General features: G+C 43.1%; 1 protein-coding gene across 1 annotated transcript; it reads right to left on the bottom strand.

The window, feature by feature from the left end:
- Positions 1-921: 921 nt before the first annotated feature.
- Positions 922-27,056, bottom strand: VSIG1 (V-set and immunoglobulin domain containing 1). The gene is made up of 9 exons (XM_081847184.1): positions 26,949-27,056; positions 23,110-23,224; positions 20,175-20,335; positions 16,070-16,168; positions 10,983-11,181; positions 8,318-8,479; positions 5,675-5,794; positions 4,746-4,884; positions 922-3,328 (listed from the first exon to the last, which is right to left on the bottom strand). The coding sequence occupies exons 2-9, from the start codon at positions 23,198-23,200 to the stop codon at positions 3,136-3,138; spliced, it is 1,164 nt and encodes a 387-aa protein (XP_081703310.1). The 5' UTR covers positions 23,201-23,224; positions 26,949-27,056; the 3' UTR covers positions 922-3,135.

Here is a 27,056-nt window from a genome sequence, read left to right as displayed (position 1 = left end):
AGGCCTCAGGTTCAGTTCCTAGTGTCTCCGGTGTTTTAATTTTTTCATGCATAAGGTACTTTGAAAGACCTCTGCCTTTAACACTGGAGAATTGGTGCCTGTGGAAGAGTTAGCAACATGTATGGATATAGAACACAGCAGTAGGGGATTTGTAAGCCTGTGAAAGAGCACTGCACTTGGGCATTGCTGTTTCTTTTATCTCTGCCCCTTCCCTCTTTGGCTGTATTCCAGGCCATAAGCCTTACCCTTTGATTGCTGGGCCCACCAGTCCCATCAGACACATGGACTCTTGGAGGTGGGTTTTCATGTTGCAAATTGGGGTTCCCATGCTTGAGCAGTTAGAGACCACTCCCGTAGAAAGTCCTCTGCTAAATGGATAAATAGCCTGACCTTGCATAAGGCTGCTTCCTGTGTTCTGTTATAGGCTGCCTTTCCCTATACCTTTTTAAAGTTATGCAGCTGGAGCTTGTACTGTATTTTTTGCTCTATAAGACTCACTTTTTCCCTCCTAAAAAGTAAGGGGAATTGTGTGTGCGTCTTATGGAGCGAATGCAGGCTGCGCAGCTATCCCAGAAGCCAGAACAGCAAGAGGGATTGCTGCTTTCACTGCACAGTGATCCCTCTTGCTGTTCTGGCTTCTGAGATTCAGATTTTTTTTTTTCTTGTTTTCCTCCTCCAAAAACTAGGTGCGTCTTGTGGTCTGGTGCGTCTTGTAGAGCGAAAAATACGGTATATCACTTTTTCTCATAAGCCCTGGTCTCATCATTGCTCCCAGTATTTTGGAATCACGAACAGCAGCATTGCATCAATAGACTTTCAAGTAATTTTGTAGAGAGAACCCACCCACCCCCACCCCATGCATGTGGAGCTTTGGCATTTGGTTGTCTGATGTGTTTCTTTCATTATAAAAGAAATGTAGAGTTGTAGATTTCAACAAAAGTTTATTATGTTTTGGAGTAACAAAAGAATCACTGCAGTTTTCTCACCCCTCATCCTGTTACACATGTAGAATTGGAAAGGGACCCCAAGGGTCATCTAGTCCAACCCTAAGCAATGCAGGAATCTTTTACCCAACATGGGGCTCAAACCCACAACCCTAATAGAAAGAGTAACCCTACATCACTGATCACAGTTGAGTGGGAGAGCAAATGTGTATTACTCATTGGTAACAAATATATTCTATAAAAGCAAATAACAGAAAAAATACAGATTTGTTTGAGTATAGAGACTGCAGTACAAGACAGAAGGAAAATTAAACTAAACAGCTAAATACTTCATCCAAAAATTATATTCATGTTATAAAAGGAAAAAGACATCCTGTCATCTTGACTATTAAGCATCCCAGTGAAGCTACAGATGTTAAAAGTTTTTTTAAAAAAGGTAAAGGGACCCCTAACCATTAGGTCCAGTCGTGACCAACTCTGGGGTTGCGGCGCTCATCTTGCTTTATTGGCCGAGGGAGCCGGTGCACAGCTTCCGGGTCATGTGGCCAGCATGACTAAGCCGCTTCTGCCGAACCAGAGCAGTGCACGGAAACGCCGTTTACCTTCCCACCGGAGCGGTACCTATTGATCTACTTGCACTTTGATGTGCTTTCGAACTGCTAGGTTGGCAGGAGCAGGGACCGAGCAACAGGAGCTCACCCCATTGCGGGGATTCGAACCACCAACCTTCTGATTGGCAAGTCCTAGGCTCTGTGGTTTAACCCACAGCGCCACCCGCGTCCCTCAAAAGTTTACATGGGTGCAAATTGAACACCATAATTTTATCAGATAGCCCAAGCTAGATGTTCCACGGTGTTAAACTCTATCCAATATTTAGAAACCATATCAGCAATCTTTACCTTGCCTATTTATCATCACTTGGCAGGGGCAGGGTAGATATAAAACTGGGGCGGGATTGATGCAGGCAAATTCAGCGGTGAAGTTTAGATACCCTTAATTTGAAACAAGTCCTCATTGTCCTCCAACATTTGCTCTAAAGGATATTTGGTTGAGAGCTATGATACAAAATGAAACCTTAACAGTTTTTAATTGGAACAAAGAAATATACATGAATGCATGGGTACACAGGGTGTAAATGCTGTATTCCAATATACTCTTGCAGCAAGAGAGAACTGCCTGCAGAAGTATACATTATAATACTCGTCCATGCATAACTTTCCATGAGGATGTTTTTCTCAGAGAAGCTGTTGCACAGGAGGATGTTTCTGAAGTTCCCTGTGATTGGAAGAGGAAGCTCAATGAGCTGCTTTTAGGAAAGTTGGGACTGAGAAGGCCCATTGCAAGACAAAGCTGGATGCAAGCTGCTTTTGATCATCCCCATAGTAAGTGCAGTTATTATGTAGAATGAAAAATGTAGTTTGGCAGATAGTTCTAGGATAGCGTTATTCTGAGAAATAACTTAAGCTGTGAGCCGTGGAAGAGCTATAGTTGTTTTAGAGCCTAAAACATCTCATCCCATTTAATAAGGAAAATGCAAAAGAATAATGTATCGGCACAGCATTGTAAGTGCTTTAAAAATATGATTTTTACATATATCTTAAAAGTAGGGGTTGCCAACCTTAAGCCATGGGTACACTTGCATTTTTAAGTGTGTGCTATGGGCTCCAGTCTCTGGGCATTTCAGTAGAATTAATCTGAGCCTGGAAAGTACTATAGAGATGATTGAAGGAGTGGAGAAGAGGGCTGCTCTTCCAACTTCCTCCTTCAGCTCTGTGTACTTTTCCAAGGGGAGGGGGGAAAGGTGGCCACCCTGACCACCTCATAACCAAGAAGACAGTGAAGGGGAGACATCAGAGGTTTTGTGGGTACCAAGGCAAGACCTCAAGAGCATAGGTGCAACGTTTGCAATACGTGTGCTAAAGGAATAGTACCTGCCTTTCTTTAGCTGTTTGAAAGCATGGGGTCTCAGGGGACAAAGCTGCCATGCATGGTTCTGGGTCCTGGATGTTCACATACAGCCAAGGGAGTCACACGCTGAGCAGCCTTTTGTGCATGCAGGTCCTGATCCAAAAGGGGACCTGCATGTAGAAGCCCTTGCTGCACTGGGGGAAGTGGTTAAAATGGTTGTGCTTTTTATAAATTTGTTTCTGGACAAGTTGCTGTTGGGTTCCCTTAACGTTGTGAGGAAAATTTAGGCAACTGGTTGGCGCTCCATTTCTTGTGTCGCATTCTCAGGCATGGCAGCAACCTCAGCCTCCTCTGGGGTGCTGTATTCACTGGTCTCATTGGATTCTTTGCTTGGTGGAACAGCTGCCACTGGGGCACTTTCTTGGCTGGGCACAGCAGCGTAGGCAACATTCAGTGGTTCTTTATGAGCCACAGTCCTGCAAGACAACAAAGTAAGAGCATTAGTATTCAGAAATTTCATGCAAAACAGAGAAGGTTGTAGTACCTTTGGGGTTTTTTTTATTTGGTTGTTGGTTTTGTTATGATTTTATGTATTTGATATTTTATGTGAACTGTCCTGAGACCTTCGGGTATAGGGCAGTATAGAAATTAAATAAATAATAGTAGTGATAGAAGTAGTAGCCAAATCAATTAAAGCACAGGTGTCTCTAGGAATAGTTCTCCCTTTTCCATTATTCCCCACCCCCATCACATTTTTCAGATGGCTCATGGTTTTGAAGATAACAACTCAACAAGCTGCACAGCTACAATGGCTATAAGAAGACAGAATTATAGGGTTGTGTCCAACACAGTGCTAAGTTATAGTACCTTGGTGTATACTGCAAGCAAAATGTTTTGCTTCAGCAGAATGTTGTAGTGCAACAGAATGCAAAAGCTGATTGCAAAGCCTATTGTGCAATAGTCACCAGCAACCTGTTGTACAATAAGTTTCTGCTAGCCCAGCTGTTGTGCTGGATTTCTCTGTTGCACAGCATTAGAACTCACCTGTCTATTCGCAGAAGAGCCCTTGTTCTAGCAGACAGACGGCGGATATAGCCCATCATGTCTGAAGCAAACTTAGAGCAATGCCCTACCTACCCCATGCAGGCAGCAACTACAGCGGGTGGCGCTGTGGTCTAAATCACTGAGCCTCTTGGGCTTGCTGATTGGAATGTTGGCAGTTTAAATCCACGGAGTGAGCTCCCGTTGTTCTGTCCCATCTTCTGCAAACCTAGCAGTTCGAAAGATGCCAGTGCATAAATAGGTTCTGCTGCGGTGGGAAGGTAAACGGCATTTCTGTGCGCTCTGGCTTCCGTCACGGTCTTCCGTTGCACCAGAAGTGGTTTAGTCATGCTGGCCACATGACCTGGAAAGCTGTCTGTGGACAAACGCTGGCTCCCTTGTCATGAAGTAAGATGAGCGCCGCAACCCCATAGCCGCCTTTGACTGGACTTAACCATCCAGAGGACTTTTACCTTTACCTTTTTTTACAGCAGATGTGAGGAACCCTTTTCAGCCTGAGGGACACATTGCCTCATGGGCAATGTTCCAGGGGAGTTGTGTGCCAGTGGTGGGTGGGGCCAGAATAAAAGTGGGTGGAGCAGTTGTTATGACTCTTTTTGAACCTTTGGCTTCATTCCAACCACAAATATGTCAGATTTCTGTACACACACATATCTGCAAGCAGGAACCATTACTACAGTTCAAATAAATATTTCAGCCAGGGAAAAGAACTGGGGAAGAGCATGGAGGGAATGGAGCGTGGCCAGTGGGGAGCTACAAGGGCCAGACAGAGAAACCTGGAGAGCTGCAAAGCTGAGCCCCCAAAGCTGAGGTTCCCCATGCCCAACTTACTGCATTTCACTGATTGCAGCTTTCTCTTTTTTCTTCTTTTCTTTCTCCTTTGAGGCTACAACCCAAACAATTACACCAATCAGAGCAGCTGCCAGAATTGCTGCAATTAATGCTCCAACAATAATGCCACCTTCTGAATCTGAAAGAATAGGGAAGCCAACTCATTTAATATATGGAATGAACTTCACAGATTAGAAGCAATGCACACTGAGAAGCCGATGCGCGCCTTCTTCAGGTGTGCTCCCTGCAAAGCGAGAAAGGTGGTGCGGTTGGGGCAACAGGCCCATTGCTGATCTTGGGACCCCAGCAGATGCCTGACCTCACCACTTTCTGGCACTGGCCCCTCAACAGGAAGGTTAGAAGAACATATTTAACCTTCCCTGCTGTTTATGACTAGCTAGCTGGAACACAGCCTGGAATGTTGTTGGTGTTGGGACGTTTCCTTTTTATTATTATTCTTTGGCAACTGAACGTTTTGAGTAGGTTAACAAAAGCTGGAAATGATTCTGACTCCACATTTCCTTTCAGGTCAGCAGCAATTGATGTTCTTTCAGCAGCTCAGCAGAGAGAAACAGTTTCACCAGTGGCAGCTCAAGGTTTTGGAGGGGCCCTGGGCAACCCTCCACGGCCCCCTCCCACCCTCAGCAAGCCTGCCTGTTCAGTGCAGCAGGTTCAGGAGGCTTTTGTCAGTGGGATGTGCATTCTTGGCAGATGCCTGAGTTTGCCATCCCTGGCTGTAGCACCACATCTTTTAAATGTGTCTTTTCCTGTGTCTGTTCTGTTGTTCTTGAAACCATGCAAAGCACCTGTTCAGCTCAGGTCTTGTGTCAGCCCCAGACATCCTGGAGCAGCTAATATTTGGGAATTTCACTGAATAGCTATTCCAAATATAAAGAATGAAAAGGTTGACATAACTATAGCAAACTTACGTTTTGTAGTGAGGTCGATTTGGCAGGTGCTGTTTCCAAGAGAGTTAATAGCTGTGCAACGGTAGTAGCCTTCTTCAAACTTTGTCAGGTTTCCTATTACCAAGCGACCACTTTGAGGAACTGTAACAAAACGAGAGAGAAGTTGAGGTTTAATTTGTTTACCTAAGACATTTATACATTCCCACCCCTACCCCATTCAGTCAAAAAGGCTGCTAAAGCAGCTTACAAAAATCATTAATAAGAAGGTCCCTGCCCTCAGCTGCACAACCTCAGGTGTACAAGAGGCATGATGCACAAAGGAAAGGGAAGAAGCGGGGAAGGTAAGTTCAAGGTGGGGTCAGCTGCCTGTCAATCCACTGATGTCCTGATGACATCCAGTGACTGATAGGTGAGTGGTCCTGCCCACCTGTCAAAATCAGCACGGGCTGTGGGTTGGGAGAAAAGGGTCTGCAGGGAATTTGTTGGTGAAGAAGCACCATGCAGGACTGAACTCTTTGTTTGGATGGTTGTCCAGTTCCTAAGAAGGGAGAGCATGAGGGGCCCTGGCAGTGGCCCACTGGGAGTTCGCTTCTGGACAACAGACAGAGGAGGCATGAAAGGAACTGCAGTACAGTTTTCCCCACTAGAGGGAGATGTTTTGTTTTGTTTTTATATTACAGCCGTTCTTTCTAAATTTGCATCTATGCATATAAATCAGCATGTGCACATCCTATGCAAACCAGTGCCCTCTCTTCTTCTTTTTGGTTTTCTTCCTTTTGGGGTGAACTGTGGGTGGCCACCCTATTCATGTCAGCTGTAGCTCAGTGGTAGAGCACCTGACTGTATGCATAAGGGCACTTGTTCAATCCCCAGCACCTCCAGGTGGGGCAGGGAATTATCCTCTGTCTGAAATCCTAGAGACCCACTGCCGGTCAGTGTAGGCAACACTAACCTAGGCTGGCCAACAGGACTGACTCAGTATCCTATGACAGATTGCATAAGAGGAAGGACCCTCTCTACCACACTGGAATGCTCTTGTTTAGAGGCAGTTTTTGGTTTCCATGCTTGCCAAAGGGATTTAAAGATTTGTTATTTAGAAGAGAGGTAGCAGCACTTTCCCTTGTGAATGGGGCACTGGATAATATTTTGTGGCCTTCAACTTCAGGAAGGTAAAATGTTAAGCAAGAGTTCCTAGCTGTTGAAGCAGGTGAATAATGGGACTCTTCTGCATAAAGGGGTGGCAACTGTCCTTCTGCTGAGGTTTTCAAGGAAAGGCTGGGCACTGACCATCATCAGGGTTACTTTCAGTGTAGAATAAAGGTAAAGGTAACGGTAAAAGTAAAGGACCCCTAACAGTTAAGTCGAGTCGCGAACGACTCTGGGAGTGCGGCGCTCATCTCGCTTTACTGGCTGAGGGAGCTGGCGTATGTTCACAGACAATTTTTCCAGGTCATGTGGCCAGCATGACTAAGCTGCTTCTGGCGAAACCAGAGCAGCGCATGGAAATGCCGTTTACCTTCCCGCCGGAGTGGTACCTATTTATCTACTTGCACTTTGACGTGCTTTCGAACTGCTAGGTTGGCAGGAGCTGGGACCGAGCAACGGGAGCTCACCCTGTCGCGGGGATTCGAACCGCCGACCTTCCGACTGGGAAGCCCTAGGCTCAGTGGTTTAGACCACAGTGCCACCCTGCTTTATTCATCCCAGATGACCCAAAGCTTATTGCTACTCAAGAGTTCGGGCAACCACCAGTATTTTTCAGGTGTCCTCTTTAAGCCACCACATCAGGCTTTGCATATTGCCTAAATCAGTGTTTCCCAACCTTTGGTCTCTAGCTGTTTTTGGACTACACTTCCCATCATCCCTAACCACTGGTCTTGCTCGCTAAGTATGATGGGAGTTGTAGTCCAAAAACAGCTGGAGACCCAAGGTTGGGAAACACTGGCCTAAATCAGGGATGGGGAACATGTGGCCCTCCAGATGTGCTTGGACTCTAGCCCAAATCAACCCTGCCTAGCATGACCCAATGATGGCAGCTGAAATCCTACGACGTCTGGAGGCTACAGTTTCCCCATTTCTGATGCTCAGAGCCAGCCCACACCTAAGGCAGGGTGTTATGTACTGAGTTGAATAGGATCCAAAATGCAGCAGTCTGATTGGTCCTACAACAATAGGATCCAAAATGCAGCAGTCTGATTGGTCCTAGAACAATGCAGAGTATGACTGGTCCGCAGGAGCCACCCAATCCAGTTCCAGGTGGAAGTGAATCCACAACCTGATTGGCCTACAGGAGAATCCCGGAATTAGCCAATCACGTAGGGCCCATTGTGTAAATAATGTATATAAAGCAGACACCCTGGGGGAACTTCCATTCCTCCTTACCACTATGAGCTGAATAAGGAGCATGAAATCCACTCTCGGCTCTGAGTATATTTCACAGGGTGTGGCAGCCACCTCAGGCAGCAGAAGGCCCAGAGGCACTGCCACTGGTGGTGAAGTGTTACCAGCAGTGGCACCAGCTTCCAGTGAGACCTCTCTAAAATCTCGCAAGATATTGCAATGCATGCCAGATCTCAATGGAAACTGTTGCTGTTGCTTTGCAGGCACAACCAAGTTAAGAGGGCCGGTCCTGCCGACATAACTTAATACACAGATATTACTTACTGTAGTTCCCTGTCACGTGTACGGCTGAATCTCCTGATACTCTGTGCCAGAGATATATAGGTTCAGGCATCCCCGTTTCAGAAAAGCAGAAAAGGGTGATGGCGTGGCCAATTTCAGCCTCCTTATCTTGAACAAAGCTGCAGTGAGGCTTGGAGGGGGGGACTAGAAAACAACAGCAGAAAAGGCAGATCAGTGAAGTTCTCCCTGAAATCTGTGGCATCATTATAAATATGCCCTGTCCCAGTTATTCTAGAACTATCAACGAGAAGTAAAACTATTTTTTTAAAAAAATTAAATCACTTATTAGATGTTTTATAAGTTTTACATCACCAAAACAAATAAATTAATTCAGCAATACGAAAGAAAAACACAGGACTTTTAAATATATATATAACATATATATGTATATAACAGTATACCCCCCAAAAAAACTACTTTAGCCCTTGAACAGTAAAATAGATTTATTTGCATATATGGAGCTGGTAGGGCAGGAGGCAGGAAGCCCAAGCAATAGGAGGAGCCAGAGCCAGTGACAGGCAAGGCCAAGTAAGTCTAGTTTTGTCCCCATCTTCCTCCTTGATGGGTTCTGCAAGAGCAACACTGACCCTGAGTGGTTGTAATGAAGAAGTTAGACAGATGCCAAGGTTGGCTAAGACTGAGGTTGGTGGGGCAGTGCCCCATTTGCCCTGAGAAACCACCCTCCACTGCTTCAGGGGGCTCCCATCACCACCACCTTTTAGGATGGGGTTTGGGCGGGGTGGTCGCTAAAGATTTTTATATTATTTCTGCAAACCTTTGTTCCTTCAAGTCAGCTGACATTTCTTCCCCATATAGGTGGTGCTGCTTTGCCTAACATAATGGCTGGCACTCAGGAGAACTGAGTTCTGGGGGCTTATGTGATTAAACAAGAATCCCCTCCCCTCACGAGTCAGAAATGTCATTTTAAGGACTTAAGCTGTGGATTTAAGGCTGTGTGGAGATAAACTTTCGAACCACAGCATGTTTTAAGAAGAGCGTGGAATGTATAAGAGCTTTGGAATGACGCAGTTAAAAATGCCGTCGCCATATTGGGAAGTTCTGTCGGAGGACTTAAGTCTGAGAGGAGAAATAGAGAAATAGAGCTGTTTTTATATTGTGGGTGAAACTCCTCAGTGGGACTTAAGAATGACAGTTCTGTAATTAATGATGGAAAGAGCGCTGTTATCTATGAAGGTGATGATATATGGAAACCATCTCGATTTGAGGATTGGAAGAACGGAAAAATTCACACAGGATTATTATTGGTGTTTATCGGCTTAAGGAGACTATCAGAAGAGATCATAAAGAAAAAAGAGAAAATATATGAACAAGATGTGATGTGGAAACAGCAAGATAAGACTGGATAGAATTATGAACCCTGTTTGGACTGATTTGGATTGATTTGGACATTAACGCAGTAGCAAGAAGATGATCAGAATCCCCCTTCGGATCTTGAAATATGGGTCCCCCCAACAAAAATTTAAAATTCGGCTTTGTAATTCGGAATTTATGTGATGTGATTTAATTTGATTTGATTGGCCGGTTAATAAAAAATTATTTTTTTAAAAAAAGAAAAGAACTGAGTTCCTTTGTATGAATATATAACAATAATGATAAGGCACTTCTCTGTAAAAAAAATCCAAAGCCACTTATGATGAAAGTCACCCAGTAAAAACACTTTAAAAGACTCACATAAAACTGACAGTGTAGCAACAATCGAGAGTCAGCAGAGCAGGTTTTAAAAATACAGTAAAAAAAAAAAAATGCATGTGAAAGAGCCATGGATCACCCATTAGAACCATGTTGTTCTAACATTTTGGCTGTGCCTCTTGCAGTCAAAAGATTGCCTAGAAAATAATGTGGCCCCCAGGCTTTAAATCAGTTTCCATCAGCCCCAGCTAGCATGGCCAATGGGTGCTGGGAGTTGTAGTTGTAGTTCAGCAACATCTGCAGGGCCACAGGTTTCAGTTTCAGTTTATTACAACAGACAACAGACATGGAGCCAAAACAAGGCAACTGAAAAACAAGTGAGAGGTAACAACATGCTTGGTAAAATTCCCAAGGTATTCAGAACTACAAGGTGTTAGCAGACCTTGCAGTTTGGATGAATTGTATTGGAATAAGGACTTAAAATTTCTGGAGTTAAAGGCTTTACTCATGCAGGAGCTATTTACAGAATACGTAGAGATAAGAGAGAGAAAGTGACAGATATATTGCTGGGAGAGAGCAGCAAACAAAATGGCTCAGCTTTTAAGGGTGAAGTTAACTTACGCAAAGCAAAGATTACAAGCAAGTGCTGGCTAGGTTGCTATCCAAACAGTACCCTCTTGTGGTTTAAAGTAACACATGCATTAACCAGAAACTCAAAGAATTAAACATCGTTCTTTGAGCAACCATAGGAGGAGCAACCATTGCCCCTGCCTCCAAAATAGTCCAAGAAAAACTGGATGTGCTATACACCTAGAATGCTATATATCAGCTGGAAAAGAAACATGAAAACCTGGGGACTGGAATGCCAGGGAACAACTGGCTGGAGCCCTGATCCAGTTAGGATCTGTTTTCCAGTTAGGATCTGTTAACGCTGAGTCTGAAATTCAACATAGTGTACAAAATCAACAGGAATGAAGAAGAAGAAATAAATAAATACCTAGTACGCTGACAGACATTGTTTTTTCACCCTGGGTATTTGGGTTTTCAGGGTTGAAAACTTCACAGGTATAAATACCAGAATCCGATGCTTGCATGTTTAAGATGGTTATTGATGCATTTCCTAGTCCGGTGGCGGCTCGAATGCGACCATGAAACTGTCCATAAGAATTCGAAAAGGATCCCTGCCGATAATAAATCTGTAGCACAAAATTTAAGGTCAATCACAGTCATAGTAATGAAATAAGACATTTGTATTTTCTGTTTTTTTAAACAAATATTTACTTCCAGTATCTCTATGTTATCTTTCAATAGAGTAAAACAGTTGTAAATTCAAGTAAACAGAGTAAAACTAGAGTCATGTTTTTGAGCTCCACATAATCACAGCACATATTTTAGGGTTGCTATATTTCAAAAAGTGAAACTCCAGACGCAAAAGTTGTTGAGTTTTTGTTGCTGAGCTGTGTCATTGACACAGGACTTTTCCATAATTCTGGCATCGAGTTACCAATTGCCAATGTCACATTGATCAGTGTAGCTGCTTTGCAAAACATCATGAAAAATAAAGTGAGTGCAAAATGGACCAATAATTTCTACTAGTTTAAGTTATAATGATCAATCCCTGTCACCCAGCAGCAAAATCATTCTATTTACTTTACAGATCAGCTTGATTGTATTCAAAGAAATACTCATGCAAATGGATGCTGGATTGACTATTGCTTATCCTCAATGTTATCTAGACACTGCCGTTGACTGAAAGCAGGCTGCACCCTAAAACTACCAGGGGCTGTTGGTTACTGCAATAAGTAACATCCCCCCCCCCCAAAAAAGGGTGACACAACTGAAAGCTGTTGCTTGGGGCTGTTCTATGCAACATTGCATCTCCTTCCCAAGTAAAAGGAGTGAAATGGAAAGATTTAAAAGTCACAGGGGACTAGGAAATGGTATAAGGGTGCCCCCAGAATGTCACTCTGCAGGAATGATTCAATCTCACACCAAAACTTTTAGATGTGAGCATTTAAAGTAGATTAAAAAGCTTTGTCACTCTAGCACACTCACAATATTTTTAAGTGTGTGTGTGTGTGTGTTGCAGTTTGGAAATTGATGGGAAAATGCACTGAAATGTGTGGGGTGAACGAAAATCAAATCAACACAAATGCTCATTGTCATATAACCTACTTACAAACAATTCTGAACAAATGCTCAGTAAAGACCAGATATAATCTTACCTCTGCACAATATTTGGGCAAGCCAATCAGGGCAAATGCTCACTAAACGGGGTAATCTGGAAAAGCCCTAGCTGAAATGAAACTATGTGAATAATTTTAGGGTACTTGGCCACCAAAGGCCTTGTTTTCTTCTAAAACCAAAGGCTTCAACTCCTGGAAGAAGAATTGTTTATTATGGCCTCAGATCAATTAACATTCAGTGCAAAAAGAAAAGATACAACACTTTTTAAAAGTACAATTAAAATGCAAATACTTTTTTTTTTCCTTTCAAGAAGCCAGCAGAAAACTCTCTCCTGATCTGCACTGAGGCCAGAATTTTTTTTGCGACCCTCTCAGCAGGGCTGGCCCAAGACATCTTGGCACCTGAGGTGAACCACAAAATAGTGCCACCACCCTGTCAGGGAAGAAAGTATGAGGGAAGATCTACATCAGGAACAAGGGGAGGGGGGAGATAAAGCTCTACAATGGGATCTGCTGCTCTTGTGCCTCCTGCCTCCTGAGATGGTCACCTCACCTTGCCTCTCAGTGATAAAAGAGAACACATTCCTTAAAAGCAAAACAATACCAAATTTCTGGGAGAGAGATTCACAGAAAAGTTATCAATAAAGAGATAATATAAAGGCTTGACTCCTACACAGAGAACTCAACATGGTGAAAATCTGACCATCAGCTAATTCTGCCAGCAACTCTACTCTTTCCTGAGAGATATAAGGAGTACATTTCCACTGTAAGTATGTATTTCCTCTGTACAAAAACAATATAAAAAGAGCCTGCTGGATCAGAACAAGGGCTCATCCGGTCCAGCACTCTGTTCTCATGGTGGCCAACCAGATGTCCAGGGGGAGCCCACAAACAGAACCTAACTACAACACGGTGATACCCAGCAACTGGTAATCAGAGACTAACTGCCTCCAACATGGAGGTAGGGTATAGCTGTCATGCCTAGCAGCCAACCTCTCCTGCAAAGAGAAGTGTACTGGTAATGTCAAAGTTCAGGAGCTCACCATGGCAGCTCCTGTAGCCACAGTCCACACCCCCGATCCACACTATGCCTGATGTAAATTTTGGAGGTCCCTTGGCACCCCCAGGTACAATAAGTCTACCTCAGCATTGACATTACCACCTGCTCCTCCTAATCATCTTTTCTACCAACTGTCTGCATGCCAGGTAGAGGAGTAGCAAGCAAGCAGTCAGTGGCATCTACTGCTCCCTCTCTGGCCCTCCATCCAAGCCAGAGATAGATGAACAAATGGGTTGCAACAGGAAAGAGAAGAAGCAGGTCCAGTGGGTCAGCTGCACATGCATTACCTACGAATCCCTTGTGCACATAAATATACACCCCAAGCAGCAATGCAAAACATCATTAAGTTTCAGCTGAAAGTATTAAATATAAATAAACAAGAGATTACAAACAAATACCATATATGGGGGTAATATAACCAAGGGCAGCCCTAAACATAATAAATTGCAGTAAGCCAAACAGACCAGAAATCCTTAGCAGTAGAGTCCTACACTGATGGCACTTCTAAGGAGACAAATCCATTCCTTGGTCTTCCCTGGTAGAACCATGGTCATCATAACCTGCCCTGAAACCCAAAGAGCTACCTCTGTTATTATCTATTATGATTGCTCCACAGATTCCTTGAAGGATCAGGGAAGCCATGAGAAGACATCACTATGGCTTTGAACAAGGGTGGGGAACATGTGACCCTCCAGAGCCAGTGTGGTGTAGTGGTTAAGAGCGGTAGTCTCGTAATCTGGGGAACCAGGTTCGCGTCTCCGCTCCTCCACATGCAGCTGCTGAGTGACCTTGGGCCAGTCACACTTCTCTGAAGTCTCTCAGCCCCACTCACCTCACAGAGTGTTTGTTGTAGGGGAGGAAGGGAAAGGAGAATGTTAGCCGCTTTGAGACTCCTTAAAGGGAGTGAAAGGCAGGATATCAAATCCAAACTCTTCTTATTCTTCTTCAGATGTTGTTTGACCTATCAGCTACAGTCAGCATAGACAGTGGTCAGGGATGATGGGAGCTATACTCCAACAAGAGCAGAGGGACACAGGATTCTAGAAGAAACCAGTAGCTATAGAAGAAGGCACTAGCCCTTTAATTATCCATCCAGGGGTGAAGGGTGAGGCCCAGGCTATAAAATTTGGCACTTGCACCAGGACACTGTTGAGAGAACTCGTATGTTCTGCCTCAGCTGCAGGATCACTAGCTATGGTCACAAAACCCACTCGTAAAGCCTTCTCTAATGTGCTGATCCTGCTTTGCCTAAACTTCCTATCTGGTTGGACCACTGGGACTACTGACCTCCTGCTTGCATGGTCCATCACCTATACACCCATCATGGTTACTAGAACATGGATAACTATTGCAAGGTTATATCTGTCCAAACATGGTCATAGTTGGTGAATCTCCTGAAGCTGAAAAAAGACACTCTTTGCTACCAAGGACACCTGATGCTCAAGTGACAATTCTGAATCCAAGAGCATCCCCAAGCTATGAGCCTACCTCTTTAGGAGGTGTGCAATTCCATCAATAGCAAGTTGAACACCACAAAACTGTACAGATGAACCACCCACCAACAAAACGAAACAAAAAAACCCCACCCACTAACAGTGTTTTGTTAACCACCCACCAACAGTGCCCCTTCTTTCCTGGATTGAGTTTCTTAGTCCTCCACCAGTCTACTACCATACCCAGGCACCAGTTCAGAACATCTACTGCCTCTCTTGGATTACATGATTAAAAGATATAGAAGTGAGTTTGGATTATTTCCCTTTTTAGCATCTGCCAAATCTGTCAATTTCAGTTTCTCAGTCTTAAATTCAGTTCTCTACATTTCTGCAGTAGTTCACTCCCCACCTCCCACCCCAAAAAAAATCCTCATGAGAAATCATCAGCATTTTAATGACATTTTTCCTAATATACACATTTTTGCAAGCAGTTCCCCTGAATGCATGTTCGTAATTTTCACTAATATATGCATTTATAAACCCAGTTGCACCAATATACACATTTTTGTACATATTGCTTGGTTGCCGAACCACATCACAAAATTTGGAGAAGTGCGAATTTCAAAGGATAGCTGAATCCTTGACTGCAGATTGTTCTGGAATTAAGTACTTTAATATTCAAATCACAACTGAACTAATCAACTGGGGAACTTTGATTCTGTCACATGAGGACTTGCTGTGACAAAATGAAGATTAATCCTGAAATGCAATCTTAAAACTGTGTGAGGAAGAAGGTTAGAGCTTATATTTGAGAAAACCTAACTCCAGAAACCTGCAAATAGGATATAGAAGAACATAAATAACAATGCTAGATATCAAAGTAATATGTTATAATGGGCAGCCTTTGGAAAACTCAGTTTCATAATGAAAAATAAAAACATTTCCTTAGAAAGCTAAAGTTTAAATACGTGCATATTACCTGTCATGTGTTATGGAGCAGAAAACTGGACCATGACACAGAGAAACATGAACAGCTTAGGAACAACACAACATGCCATGGAGCATGCAGTTTTAGTAATATCATTCAAATACAGAAAAACTAATAACTAGATATGACAGAGATCAAAAGTTACAAATATAGTGGAAAAGGACGTGGTTAAAATGGACATATGCAGAATCGGTGGCAAGAGGTGACTCAGGCTGCTGGAACAAAGCAGTTATTAGTATGGAGATGCTACAATTGCAAAAGACCAAGGAGACGATGTGATGGATGATGGGTGGATGAACTAAGAGCAGGGATTATGTGGATGCAAGAAGCAAATAGCAGAAAGTGATGGAGAGAACTTGAAGAGGTGCAGATCCAAAGACGGACTTGAGATGCTGTAGAAGAAGAAATTTGCCTTACCTTATTAAGCCAGCTACACCTTCCCCGTGCATCTGTTAGGTACACCATCATTTGACAATGATCGATGGTCTTTTCATCAATAAGGTGGCACGGGGAAAGCTGCATTTGAGTAGAAATGGGCTGAGAGATGAGTTGTGACTTTGAGTTTTCATACAAAACACAGAGCACTCTTTCAGTGGAGGCAGCTCTAAATGAGTTGGAGGGATACTGACGTAAGAGGGATTTAGTATAGGGTTGCCAGGTTTATGGGTTCAGCCCTGGGACTGGAGTTTTGGCGTCCATTCTCGAAGGGCCGGAGTGTTGGGCATTTTTCAGCCTGAAAGCCACATTATCTCATGGGGGCTGCTTGTCAGCGATAGGTGGGGCCAGAGGCAAAACTGGGAGGAGCAATAGGTGTGATGTTTACCTTTGGACAGCGAAAGCCAGAGGTTTCTACATGTGACCACCACCTACCCACACCTGTCTATCTATCCAGGAAAGCAAAGTACATTATTACAGTTCAAGAACACATTCCAGCCAGGCAAAAACACACAAGAAGGGCACAGAACAGGACAATTGATGGGTGGAAGGCAACGTTTAGGACTGATGCTCCCCATCCCTGCTCTAGAAATATCAGAAGCTGCCTTATACTGGGTCAGATGGTCTGACCACTGTATATCACCTGACTAGCTGTGGCTCTCCAGGGTTCCATGCAGGGGAGATTCCCAATCCTACCTGGCAATGCTAAGGATTGACCCTGGGACATTTTGAATGCAAAGCCGATGCTCTGCCTACTGACCTACAGCCCTTCCTCTGTGTGTCTGATTATCATTAAGAGGGAGGGGACAAGTCCAAGTATGAAGGCATTCATAATTTCTAAAGCATCAGATAGACATGGAAGCTTGTTAGCTTAACCTGGTATCTTCTCCCAAAGGAAGTAACCAATCATGTTGGAAAGAAAGGTTTCATAATATGCCATCTAAATTAGGGAGGTTACAGGTATGATGTCATGGATCATAGCAGGATTATAGTATTGCAGAGGAACATATGAAGCTCCTTATGCCAAGTCAGGCTATTGGTCCATCTAGCTCAGTGCTTCCCATACTTTTGGGGCCACCACCATCCTGGTTCCATAAGATCATCAACAATGCCCCTACCCTACAAGAAGCATTATTCAGAATAGTGGCTTACATGACTCACTAAGAAAGATAACACAATAAAAATTCAACACAGTAGCAGTAATAGTCATAAAGGACAAATTAATTGTTCAATTAAATTAATAGTCACATTACATTCCTTTTTGATTAAATATTTTCATGGCACAGAATAAACATTGAATTGTAGCTATACCATTTGAAGATGTCAGCGTCAACATAAGCTATATTCAGGTTTTTTTAAAAAAACACTTTTTAATAGCTGTAGTTCCCCAGGAAAACTAACTTACAGGTACAAGTGTGTGTGTGTGATTGATGCACACACAAATAAATATATACTCTGATCTAATATTGTAGTTGGAAAAAGAATGCACAGCAAAGAATACTGCACGAAAAATATTTTTAGGCATTTTTACTCATGAAAGCATAAGGGTGAAGGAAATTATAGCAAAATAGTTATATATAACTACTTAACAAACATATACAAACATCACCCAGCGCAGATGTACAGTAGCTAATTTATAAGAAAATCAGTAGTTATTGTCAATAATCGGCTATCTTGTTACTTGTGACATTTCAGAAGCGTAAATACAAACAAACATTACCAAAGTAAATAGCTTTGAAAGAGATAAAAACAGTAAAATTTAAATACAAAGCAAGAGAGGGGTTTGTACTAGGTTCTAGCCTGGTCATAAATAGGTGATCAATGTGCGCATAGGGGCCCATGTTCCTATCACCCCCTTGGCTCTTAGTGTCCTGCCAGGTAATCCCAGCACCCAGGTAATCCCAATCCCACTTTGGGAACTGTTATGTACTGAAGTTCTCACCCTGGGCCAGCAGGGGGATACTGTAGATAGTTATGCAAATAAGGGATCGAAAGTGCCATTCAGTGATTGGATAGTTTTAGAAAATTGTTACAGTTACATTGTACTGGAGCTCTATATAAGCAGGCTGACTGAACCCTTCAGTTCAGTTCTGTTCTGGCCTGTGAATAAACAAGAGCTGTTTGAAGAATTGCTGTGTCGTCTGATATGTTCACCCACAACTTAACAGGAACCACTGATCTAACTCATTACATTCTCGCTCTCTATGGAGATTCTAGCTCATTGTTGTCTAGGCTGACTGGAAGCTGCTATTCAGGACTTGAACCAGGGTTGTTGTTTTAACTAGCTCTCCCTGGAGTTGCCTGGGATTGAATTTGGAACTTCCTGCATGCAACATACCTACTCAACCTCTGAGCTGAAGCCCTTCCATCTAAACCTCAGGAGAGCAAGTTTAAATCACAGGACTGCCTCATATTACAACCTTTGGATGTTAGCCTTGGCATTTCATAGCAGAATTATTTTAAAATGCTATTGCAAAACACACTCAGCATTTTGAAAGAGAAAATCTTGCATCAAATAGGTTGTTCCCCTCCCCAACCCAATAATGGTTGTTCCATTATTTCCAGTGGAAAATAGAGACAGGAATCCCACCAAGTGACACCACAACAATCCTATTCCCCTACCCTGTTTTTTCACCATATTTGTGGTTATCTGTAGCTCCATCTCCTGACCCCTTGTCTATCAGAGTTCTGCATATGGGGCTCCATCCCATGACATCAGAAGATCCTGCCCCCTAGTTCACAACAGCATGAGTCCCTGTGCACAGATTCAAAGTCTTCCAGAGTATTGTTTTCTGTGTCTGGCCTGATTCTGTGGCAGACCATGGCAAAAATTATCAGGCTGTGCTCACAGGGTGATCATATTAAAATATTGGGTTGTATATTGGGTTGAACAGACCCTGTTCCTCCTTGAATGGAAGTACACAACCTGAAGGCATAGGAGAGCACGAGGGAAATGAGTGGTTGCCTTGGACTAGCATATGGAATTCTGTTGGTTGGTAACTAACTGCACAATCCTAGGCATGTCTTCTGAGAAATGAGCACCTCTGACTTCAATGGGGTTTACTTCCAGGGAAGTGTGTGCAGGATTGCAACCAGAATGTGGTAAGAATCAGTAGCCAGTAAAGTGAGATACAGGGAAGTAGCCAATAGGACCATTCCCCAATCCAACAAGTTTGCAGCCACTGCCCTCAAGTCAGAGCAGCTTCAAGTATTTTAATTAAGGGTATATTTAAGGGTGGAATTTTTTTTAAAAAGGCATGTAAAATGACAGATGGAAGTAGCTCCCTGCTGTGAACCACATGGGCTGCTGTGTCACATGGGCTAGCAAGCAGGGTGGGGCAGAGCTGTTTACCCTGGCTTCCTAACACAGAGGTTGATCCTAGTAACCGAGAGGAAAAGGGAGGGAAGGTCAGCGTGATGTGGGCCTGCACCACCCCACCTTCCCTGCTGCCCCACCCTTCTCCCTCTTGGTTACCAGAGCAACCTAGGTTGGGAGGCCACATAAGCAATGCCTATCCCCACCCCACCCCGTTCCACCCCAATGGCTACTACTGGTCGCATGTGAAATGCTTCCTTCATCTTGTGGCTGCCAGGATGAAGAAAAATAGAGGTTTTGCTCAAGACTGTTAAAGGATTAATCCCTGTCCGAAGGACGTACCCACTTCCAGGGAAACTTAATTATTGAGTAGAGCAGTTTGATCTTATCCTCTGGTGGTTAGAAGTGACAGGAGGGTGCCAGCACTTAGCTGACCTCCTGGTAGCAGAGTTGCTGCTGCGCACTGGTGGGAGGGAGATAGTTGGGAGGTTTGTATTGTGCAAAAGCACCAATGGAGCCATATGGTGCTCCTGCCAGTGTGTTTGCACCACATTGAACTCCATGTCACCTTGCCCTGCCCACTCTCCCTCCCAGTATGGGGCACAACTCCACTACTGTGAGGTCAAAATGATTTTTAAAGAAACATTTGGGCCTTTCTTAGAATAACTTAAAACTTCATCAAAAACAGCAATTGGCATTCAAAGCTATTGGTAGCAGGCGATACATAACTAAATACATGGCTATATAGATATATTTCTTAAAGCTTCTTACTATTGGACGGTTCTTCGAATTGTGATTGTAGAAGCTCCACTGAATGAACAAACCAGATATAGACATCTCCGTTCTGTATGTGCAAAGAAGAGTGACATTCGCACCAACGGTTGTGTTCACAGCAGTTTGTGGCATAGTCACAATTACACAGCTCACAGGTCCTGTGGAAAGCAAGGCCAAGCAGGTCAATCAAAGGCTGTGAGAAGCCAAGGAAGTAATACACTGTTCCCATATGTTCCTATGTGTTCCCTCCATTGCACCATGATCAAAGGTCCTATCCAGGTTTGCCAGGTGAAGTGTTACATGTGGGTAGGGGCTTTTCGGCTGTAGCATCTACTTTATAGAATGCCCTGCTCTCTGGAAAGGTTTGAGCAGGGCTGTAGCTCAGGGGAAGGGCACCTGTTCTGCATGCAGAAAGCCCTAGATTCAACTCCTGACACCTCCAGAAAGGTTGGGGAGTTTCCCCAGTCTGAAACCCTGGAGAGCTGCTGCCAGTCAATGTAAATGATGCACTGAGCTAGGCCTGACTCAGTTTAAAGCAGCTTTGAATGCTTAAGGTCAAAGGTAAAGGGACCCCCGATCATTAGGTCAAGTCGCGGACGACTCTGGGGTTGCGGCGCTCATCTCACTTCATTGGCCGAGGGAGCCGGCGTACAGCTTCCGGGTCATGTGGCCAGCATGACTAAGTCACTTCTGGCGAACCAGAGCAGCACACGGAAACACCGTTTACCTTCCCACTGGAGCGGTACCTATTTATCTACTTGCACTTTGACGTGCTTTCGAACTGCTAGGTTGGCAAGAGCTGGAACCGAGGAATGGGAGCTCACCCCGTCGCAGGGATTCAAACCGCCAGCCTTCTGATCGGCAGGTCCTAGGCTCTGTGGTTTAACCCACAGCGCCACCCGTGTCCCACAGCGCCACCCGCATCCCTTGAATCCTTTGAACGCTTGGCTCTTTTTATTTGCCCCATCGAGTTAAAGCATGGCTTTTCAGGGTAGCTTTTGGAAGTCCATCAGGCTGCAGATTCCTAACTCCGTTGCTTTGGTAGTATGCAAGACTCGTCTTCCGCAGTTATTTTATGTTGGAACAAAGATTCTTGTGACTAACAATTAAAGACTAACCATTTTATTATGGCATTACAAGAATAAGTTTGTTAGTCTTTTTATAAGAACTTTGTTCTTTTTGCTGCAATACAGCTACTCTTTGGGAAGATTTACATTGGGGTTTTTTCTCCTTTGTATTCTGCTGGGCATTTTTATTATGTTTTGAGGTGGTGCCATTTTAGCAGAATAGGTGCAAGAAGGCCATATGGAATTTGAAACTGATTTCCACCCAGTCTGAACCTAAAGAACACTGGCATATATAAACAGAAGATAGAATAAAATTCCTCCAGGTCTGCAGGACACTTATTGTTCACAAATGAAAAGGACTTGATTTTGGCTAAGCATTTTATATTGTTTATTTATTTTAGTCACTTTCCACAGGCACAGATCTGAGTGGTTTTGCCTTTGCCATGCCACTTTGCCCCAGAAAACCCACACTTTTGTGGGAAATCGGCATTCTGCAGAAAACCCCATTGCCATTTAGCACAATACTGCAGATGTTCCCAGAGAAAAGCAGCATGGCAAACAGAAGTGTAGATGAGGCCTTAGTTGGATATAACCCACAGTATAAAGGTAAAGGGACCCCTGACCATTAGGTCCAGTCGTGGATGACTCTGGGGTTGCGGCACTCATCTCGCTTTATTGGCCGAGAGAGCTGGCATACAGCTTCTGGGTCATGTCGCCAGCATGACTAAGCCACTTCTGGCGAACCAGAGCAGCGCACGGAAACACCGTTTACCTTCACGCCAGAGTGGTACCTATTTATCTACTTGCACTTTGACGTGCTTTTGAACTGCTAGATTGGCAGGAGCAGGGACCGAGCAACAGGAGCTCACCCTGTCGTGGGGATTCAAACCGCGACCTTCTGATTGGCAAGTCCTAGGCTCTGTGGTTTAACCCACAGCGCCACCCGCATTATATTTAAGTCTAAAAAGGCATGGGCATTCATGAGAGCTTGTGCCAGCCTAGTGTAAATGTTTCACCTTATAACAATTGACAGGTGTCATATCACGAACTACTTTTGAAACTCAGTTTTCTATGAGACATACAGTACAGGTTCTTTGGATCCAGATTATAGGTTAGTAATTAGGTAGTTCAGTCTTCCATGTGTATTAACTCAGAAATAGGGATGGAGGAGAAATTCAATTCAGCAGGCCAGGATTATCAAATTCACACTTTCAAATGCAAACTGAAACATAGTGATCCTTCAAAATTAACACCTGAATTTTGCAGTGCAGTTCCCCCAACCAAACATGCTTACAAAAACTGCATATATTAGAGGAAATTGTGCGCAAAAATGAAGAAATTGGTGTAAATAATATACATAAATGAATGTTTCGTAGAAATTGTGTACATTAATCAAAACTGCATATAAGAATATCTATATACTGTATGAAGAAATTCACACTAAAGTGCTGGTGAATTTTCACAAGCATCTGTAAAAATATCAAATTGCTGTAAAATGTGACAGTGGTCAAATTTGACGTAATGGTCAAATTGCTGTAATATGTGGAAAACTGCATTTAAGATTAGAAAAATTAGAAACTGAGAACTGAAACTGACAGATCTCTCCGTTCCTACTCACAAATCCCACTGCATTAAATGGATCTTACACCCTCTGAATTAGTAATCTCCGAGTTTAAGAGATACTTTTCAACAGTTTAGAAAAAATCACACAATTATCAATGTATAAGAAGTCTCTAAGCTATGGAAAAATTATTTTTGCTTTAGCTCTATCCCAAAATATATATTGCCTGTGTTGACCACAGTCCAAAAAAGATACGCCCTTTCATTCTTGTTTAATTTCAACTGCTATATTGCACGAGTCTTACCTGTGATTGCTGCTAGAATTACAAGTATCTTCAGCATGGTTGCTGGTGTCTTCACAGGCCCAGAGAGAAAGCAACGCAGATGCTGTTGCATGAAACAGCAAATCGCAACTGAGGACTTAAAAAAACATGCTCTAAGTTTCATTTTATCAGGCAGAGGTATTGGTAAGTCAATAAAACTTTTTTGTTTTTCAACTTTATCAGATTCATAAGACTGTTCTCAGGGTAGCTGGCTGTATGATTTGTTTAGCTGAAATCATTTCATTGGGTGTGTGCTGTTGGGATATGTGTTAATAATAAACCCAACAATTCTGTAGTGCACACAGGGCGAGATTTTACCATCATTATTCATGATGAGAAACCATTTCTGTGGCTACTGTACAGAATTGTAATTGCGTTTCACTTGAGATGCAAGCTTCTAACTGATTACACAGATTCCAACAGAAGAAATAGTCTATGGGCCAAGAAGGGAGGTCATTACCATCTGGAGTGAATAAATGAGCTACACTCTCATTGGGAAATAAAAACACCCAACCTTAGTTATGTATAAAATAGCAAAAAACAAAAACAAAACAAACCCACATAATATACAGTTTGGAGCTATACCTTTTGCCTAATTTGGACCCCAGAGGTCTCAAATTCACTGGAAAACAACCATAATGTATTAAAATAATTTGGGGGAGCATAATTGAAAAGACACAAACAGACAGTGCAAAACCAGTAAGTCTGGCCCAGGGGAAATACATTCTGCCCCCCCACCCCAGAGTTTCATTTCCCAGTCTTTAGATACTATGTATTTTGGCTGGGGTTTTCTTTTTTACAAAGAAAACATAATTAAGGTGGTTTTTGGTGAAAGCTATTCATTACAGATGGCCAACATGGCTGATAATTCTACTATGATCATATACTATCAAACAAGGGTACCTTGTTTATTTACTCCAGATGGTAACAACCACCCCTTTCTAGAGCCCTGAACCCCAGATCGATATAGCTGCTGGCTGATGTAACCCCAAACCATGGGTTAGCAGTATGTGAATGAGCCTACCATCCTCTCAAATTTGCATCCTCCCATCTTCATGTATGGCCAGAAGGTGGAGCTTTTGCCTTTCATTTGAGTTAACGGCAGTTTGACATTTCACTTGAACCAGGGATTGCTGTTTAATACCAACAATCCAAAGGTTTTGTAGATGCAGAACCTTTTTCAGCCAGAAAGCCAAATCCCCTTCTGGGCAACTTTCTGGGGGCCAGAGGTAAAGACTGGCAGAACAATCCATACAAATTTTACCATTGAATAGTAGGCTAGTTTTCACGCTGGCCTCCTACTCCCCTATCAGGCAAGCAAGAGTCATTATTAGATTTCAAGGACATATTCCAGCCAGGAACAGACACTCTCAAGCACTGTGGGAAACAAAGCCAGTGAGGGTTATGGTCTGGGGAAAGATGGTGTGAGTGGGGAGGGGACAAAGTCTGCAGAGATTCCCAGGGATCAGAAATAGAGGCCTAGAGGACAGCATTTAGCCATCAGTTCTGATGCTCTCTGCTGCTGATGCAGTACTAAAACCATGATTTACAGTTATGACTGAGCAGAGCTTTGTGTCTCACCACTACCTATTCCTTGGGGGGGAAACCTATAGAGTCTAGTAATTGAGACCTGGTTATGCCAAACATCTTCCAACATTTTGTAACTGGCTATGCCCCTGCACTGATGTTTTGTGGTCTAATAATTTTGTGCCCTTTCAAGTGGGCCCTGGAGTTAGAAAGTTTGAGGACCCAAATGGATGGGGGCATGGGGGGGGGGAGGAATGTCAGATGGAGAAATCTGAGGGAGAAATAAATAGCCAGGTAAGGTGGATTTCATTCTTCCCCTTGTCCCTGATGTAGAGCTTCACTCTAGTGGGGAGATGCCATTTCACACCCTCCAACATTTCTGCAATGAAAATAGGAACATCCTATTCTACGTCAGGAAGCTTCTGATATACTTCTGTCACCTTGAGCCAATTAAAACCTCTCCGCCTGACCTACCTCACAGGATTGTTGTAGAGGAAAAAATGTGTGAGGTAATGGATCGTGTACAACACCTTCCACAGACAAACGGAATGAAATTAAAATTTTAGCTATAAGCTGCCTTGAATCCCTGCCAGGGAAAAAGTGGGATATACTACTAGTAGGAACAACACCAACAATGGAAATTGAGAATGATCAGGAACATACCAGAGAATAAATCCTTTTGAACTCAGTGAGTCTTACTTCTCAGTAAATGTCAGCATTTTATTTTCAGTATCTACACACATACGCCCCCTCCCCCACGCCACTTTAAATTGTTTTCTGAAACATGGAGGGAAGGAAAAAGAAAAACAGGGACATTCTAGGGTCAAATCAGAAACCAAGATGGTTTCTGTAATTCCTGTCCTGGAAAATTGGGACACTTGGAGGGCATGCTATTTTGCGGTTCGTCTCAGGTGCCAAAATATATTGCGCCAATTGCACACTCCTGTACATAACTATGTAAGTCCCACTGAGTTCAATGAAGCTTACTCTCTGTTAAGTTTGCAGGCTGCAGCCCAAGTTAAATCATTGCTCATTATCTTCTTTGCCAATAATCTAAGCATGAAGTGTCTCCATTCATGTTTATAAAGGAGAATACATAAATTTACCGTAAAACATGAAAATATACATTTGTGTCTATGTAATATTTTTGCTTTTAGCTTAGTGAATTCAAACATTAAGGCTGCAGTCTAAACTCCACTTTCAATAAGACTTCCACAGAATTCAACACCTCTCTATTCAGTAGAAGCTAGCTCTGAGTAGGTTTGGTTAGGATTATGCAGTAAAATCTCTACCCTGGTTTTCTGGTCTTCATAGAGTTGGTGGGAAGGAAGGAATTAAGGTTGGAAAGGAGCTGATATTTGCCTCACAACCCTCAGCCAAACAGAAGTTATGAGGTCTGCCTAATGAATAGAATACGTTGCCCCCCTTCCAAACCCCAGGTCTCTCTTGAAATAATGCTGCATCATCAACAGACCCAAATCATTATTTTCTGAAACAGACTCTCTACCAGCCAAGGCTTTCTCCAGCTGTTAGTGCAAGGCATTAACAAGGAACATTAGCTGGTGCCTGCAATATACATTTGAGAATATGCAGCTGGTGGCATGGAAACACTATCTCAAGATAGGCTGGAAAATTAGCTTCAGTACCAGGCAGTGCATGTTAACACATGAGTCAACACCAAACAAACGGAAAAGGCCAGTACTTAGTCACCTACATTTATACACTAAATGCAAATACAGTGAGCCTTCTGTAGAAGTAGAAAAGCATGGACACTCTCACCCAGGAGAAAACTAAGGCCCTTAATCCACACCCAGACACTGCTAGTTCTAATCAGAGTAGGCCCATGGAAATTGATAGGCATGACTATTCAGTCCATTAATTTCAATTAGGTCTGTTCTGAGTTGAACTTAATTGGGTTCAGCCCATGGTATTTCACAGACAAGCCGGTTGCAACATGTGTTTGCAGCCACCTTAATAAATTAATTTGCTTGTTCCGTTGTTACTTCCCACAATGTCTTGAAGTTACTTACAAAAACAAACAAATACAATACATACCCCACATAAATATTGTGTTTCAGTTTTAATGGCAGACTCAACGCTAATAATACAGGGGGAGGCATTAAAAGAGGATTAGATAAATTTATGGAGGATAACTTGTTTTAAGTTATTTTTTAATACTGCTTTTAATGCCAGAACCCTCCCTGGGACCCTAGGGTGAAGAGCAGAAAGAAAGAAAGAAAGAAAGAAAGAAAGAAAGAAAGAAAGAAAGAAAGAGCGAGCCAGTGGCTACTAACCCTGATGAATACGGTCTGTCTCCACTATCGCATGAGGGGTGCTTCTGAGGACCAGAGGCTGGAAAGAAACCACAGGAGCCAAAAGTGCAGTTGTGCTGCAGTTTGGCT

This window comes from Podarcis erhardii (genome assembly GCF_964252035.2).
Source record: "Podarcis erhardii genome assembly, chromosome: Z".
NCBI lineage: Eukaryota > Metazoa > Chordata > Lepidosauria > Squamata > Lacertidae > Podarcis > Podarcis erhardii.
This window is presented reverse-complemented; position numbering and strand designations above follow the sequence as displayed.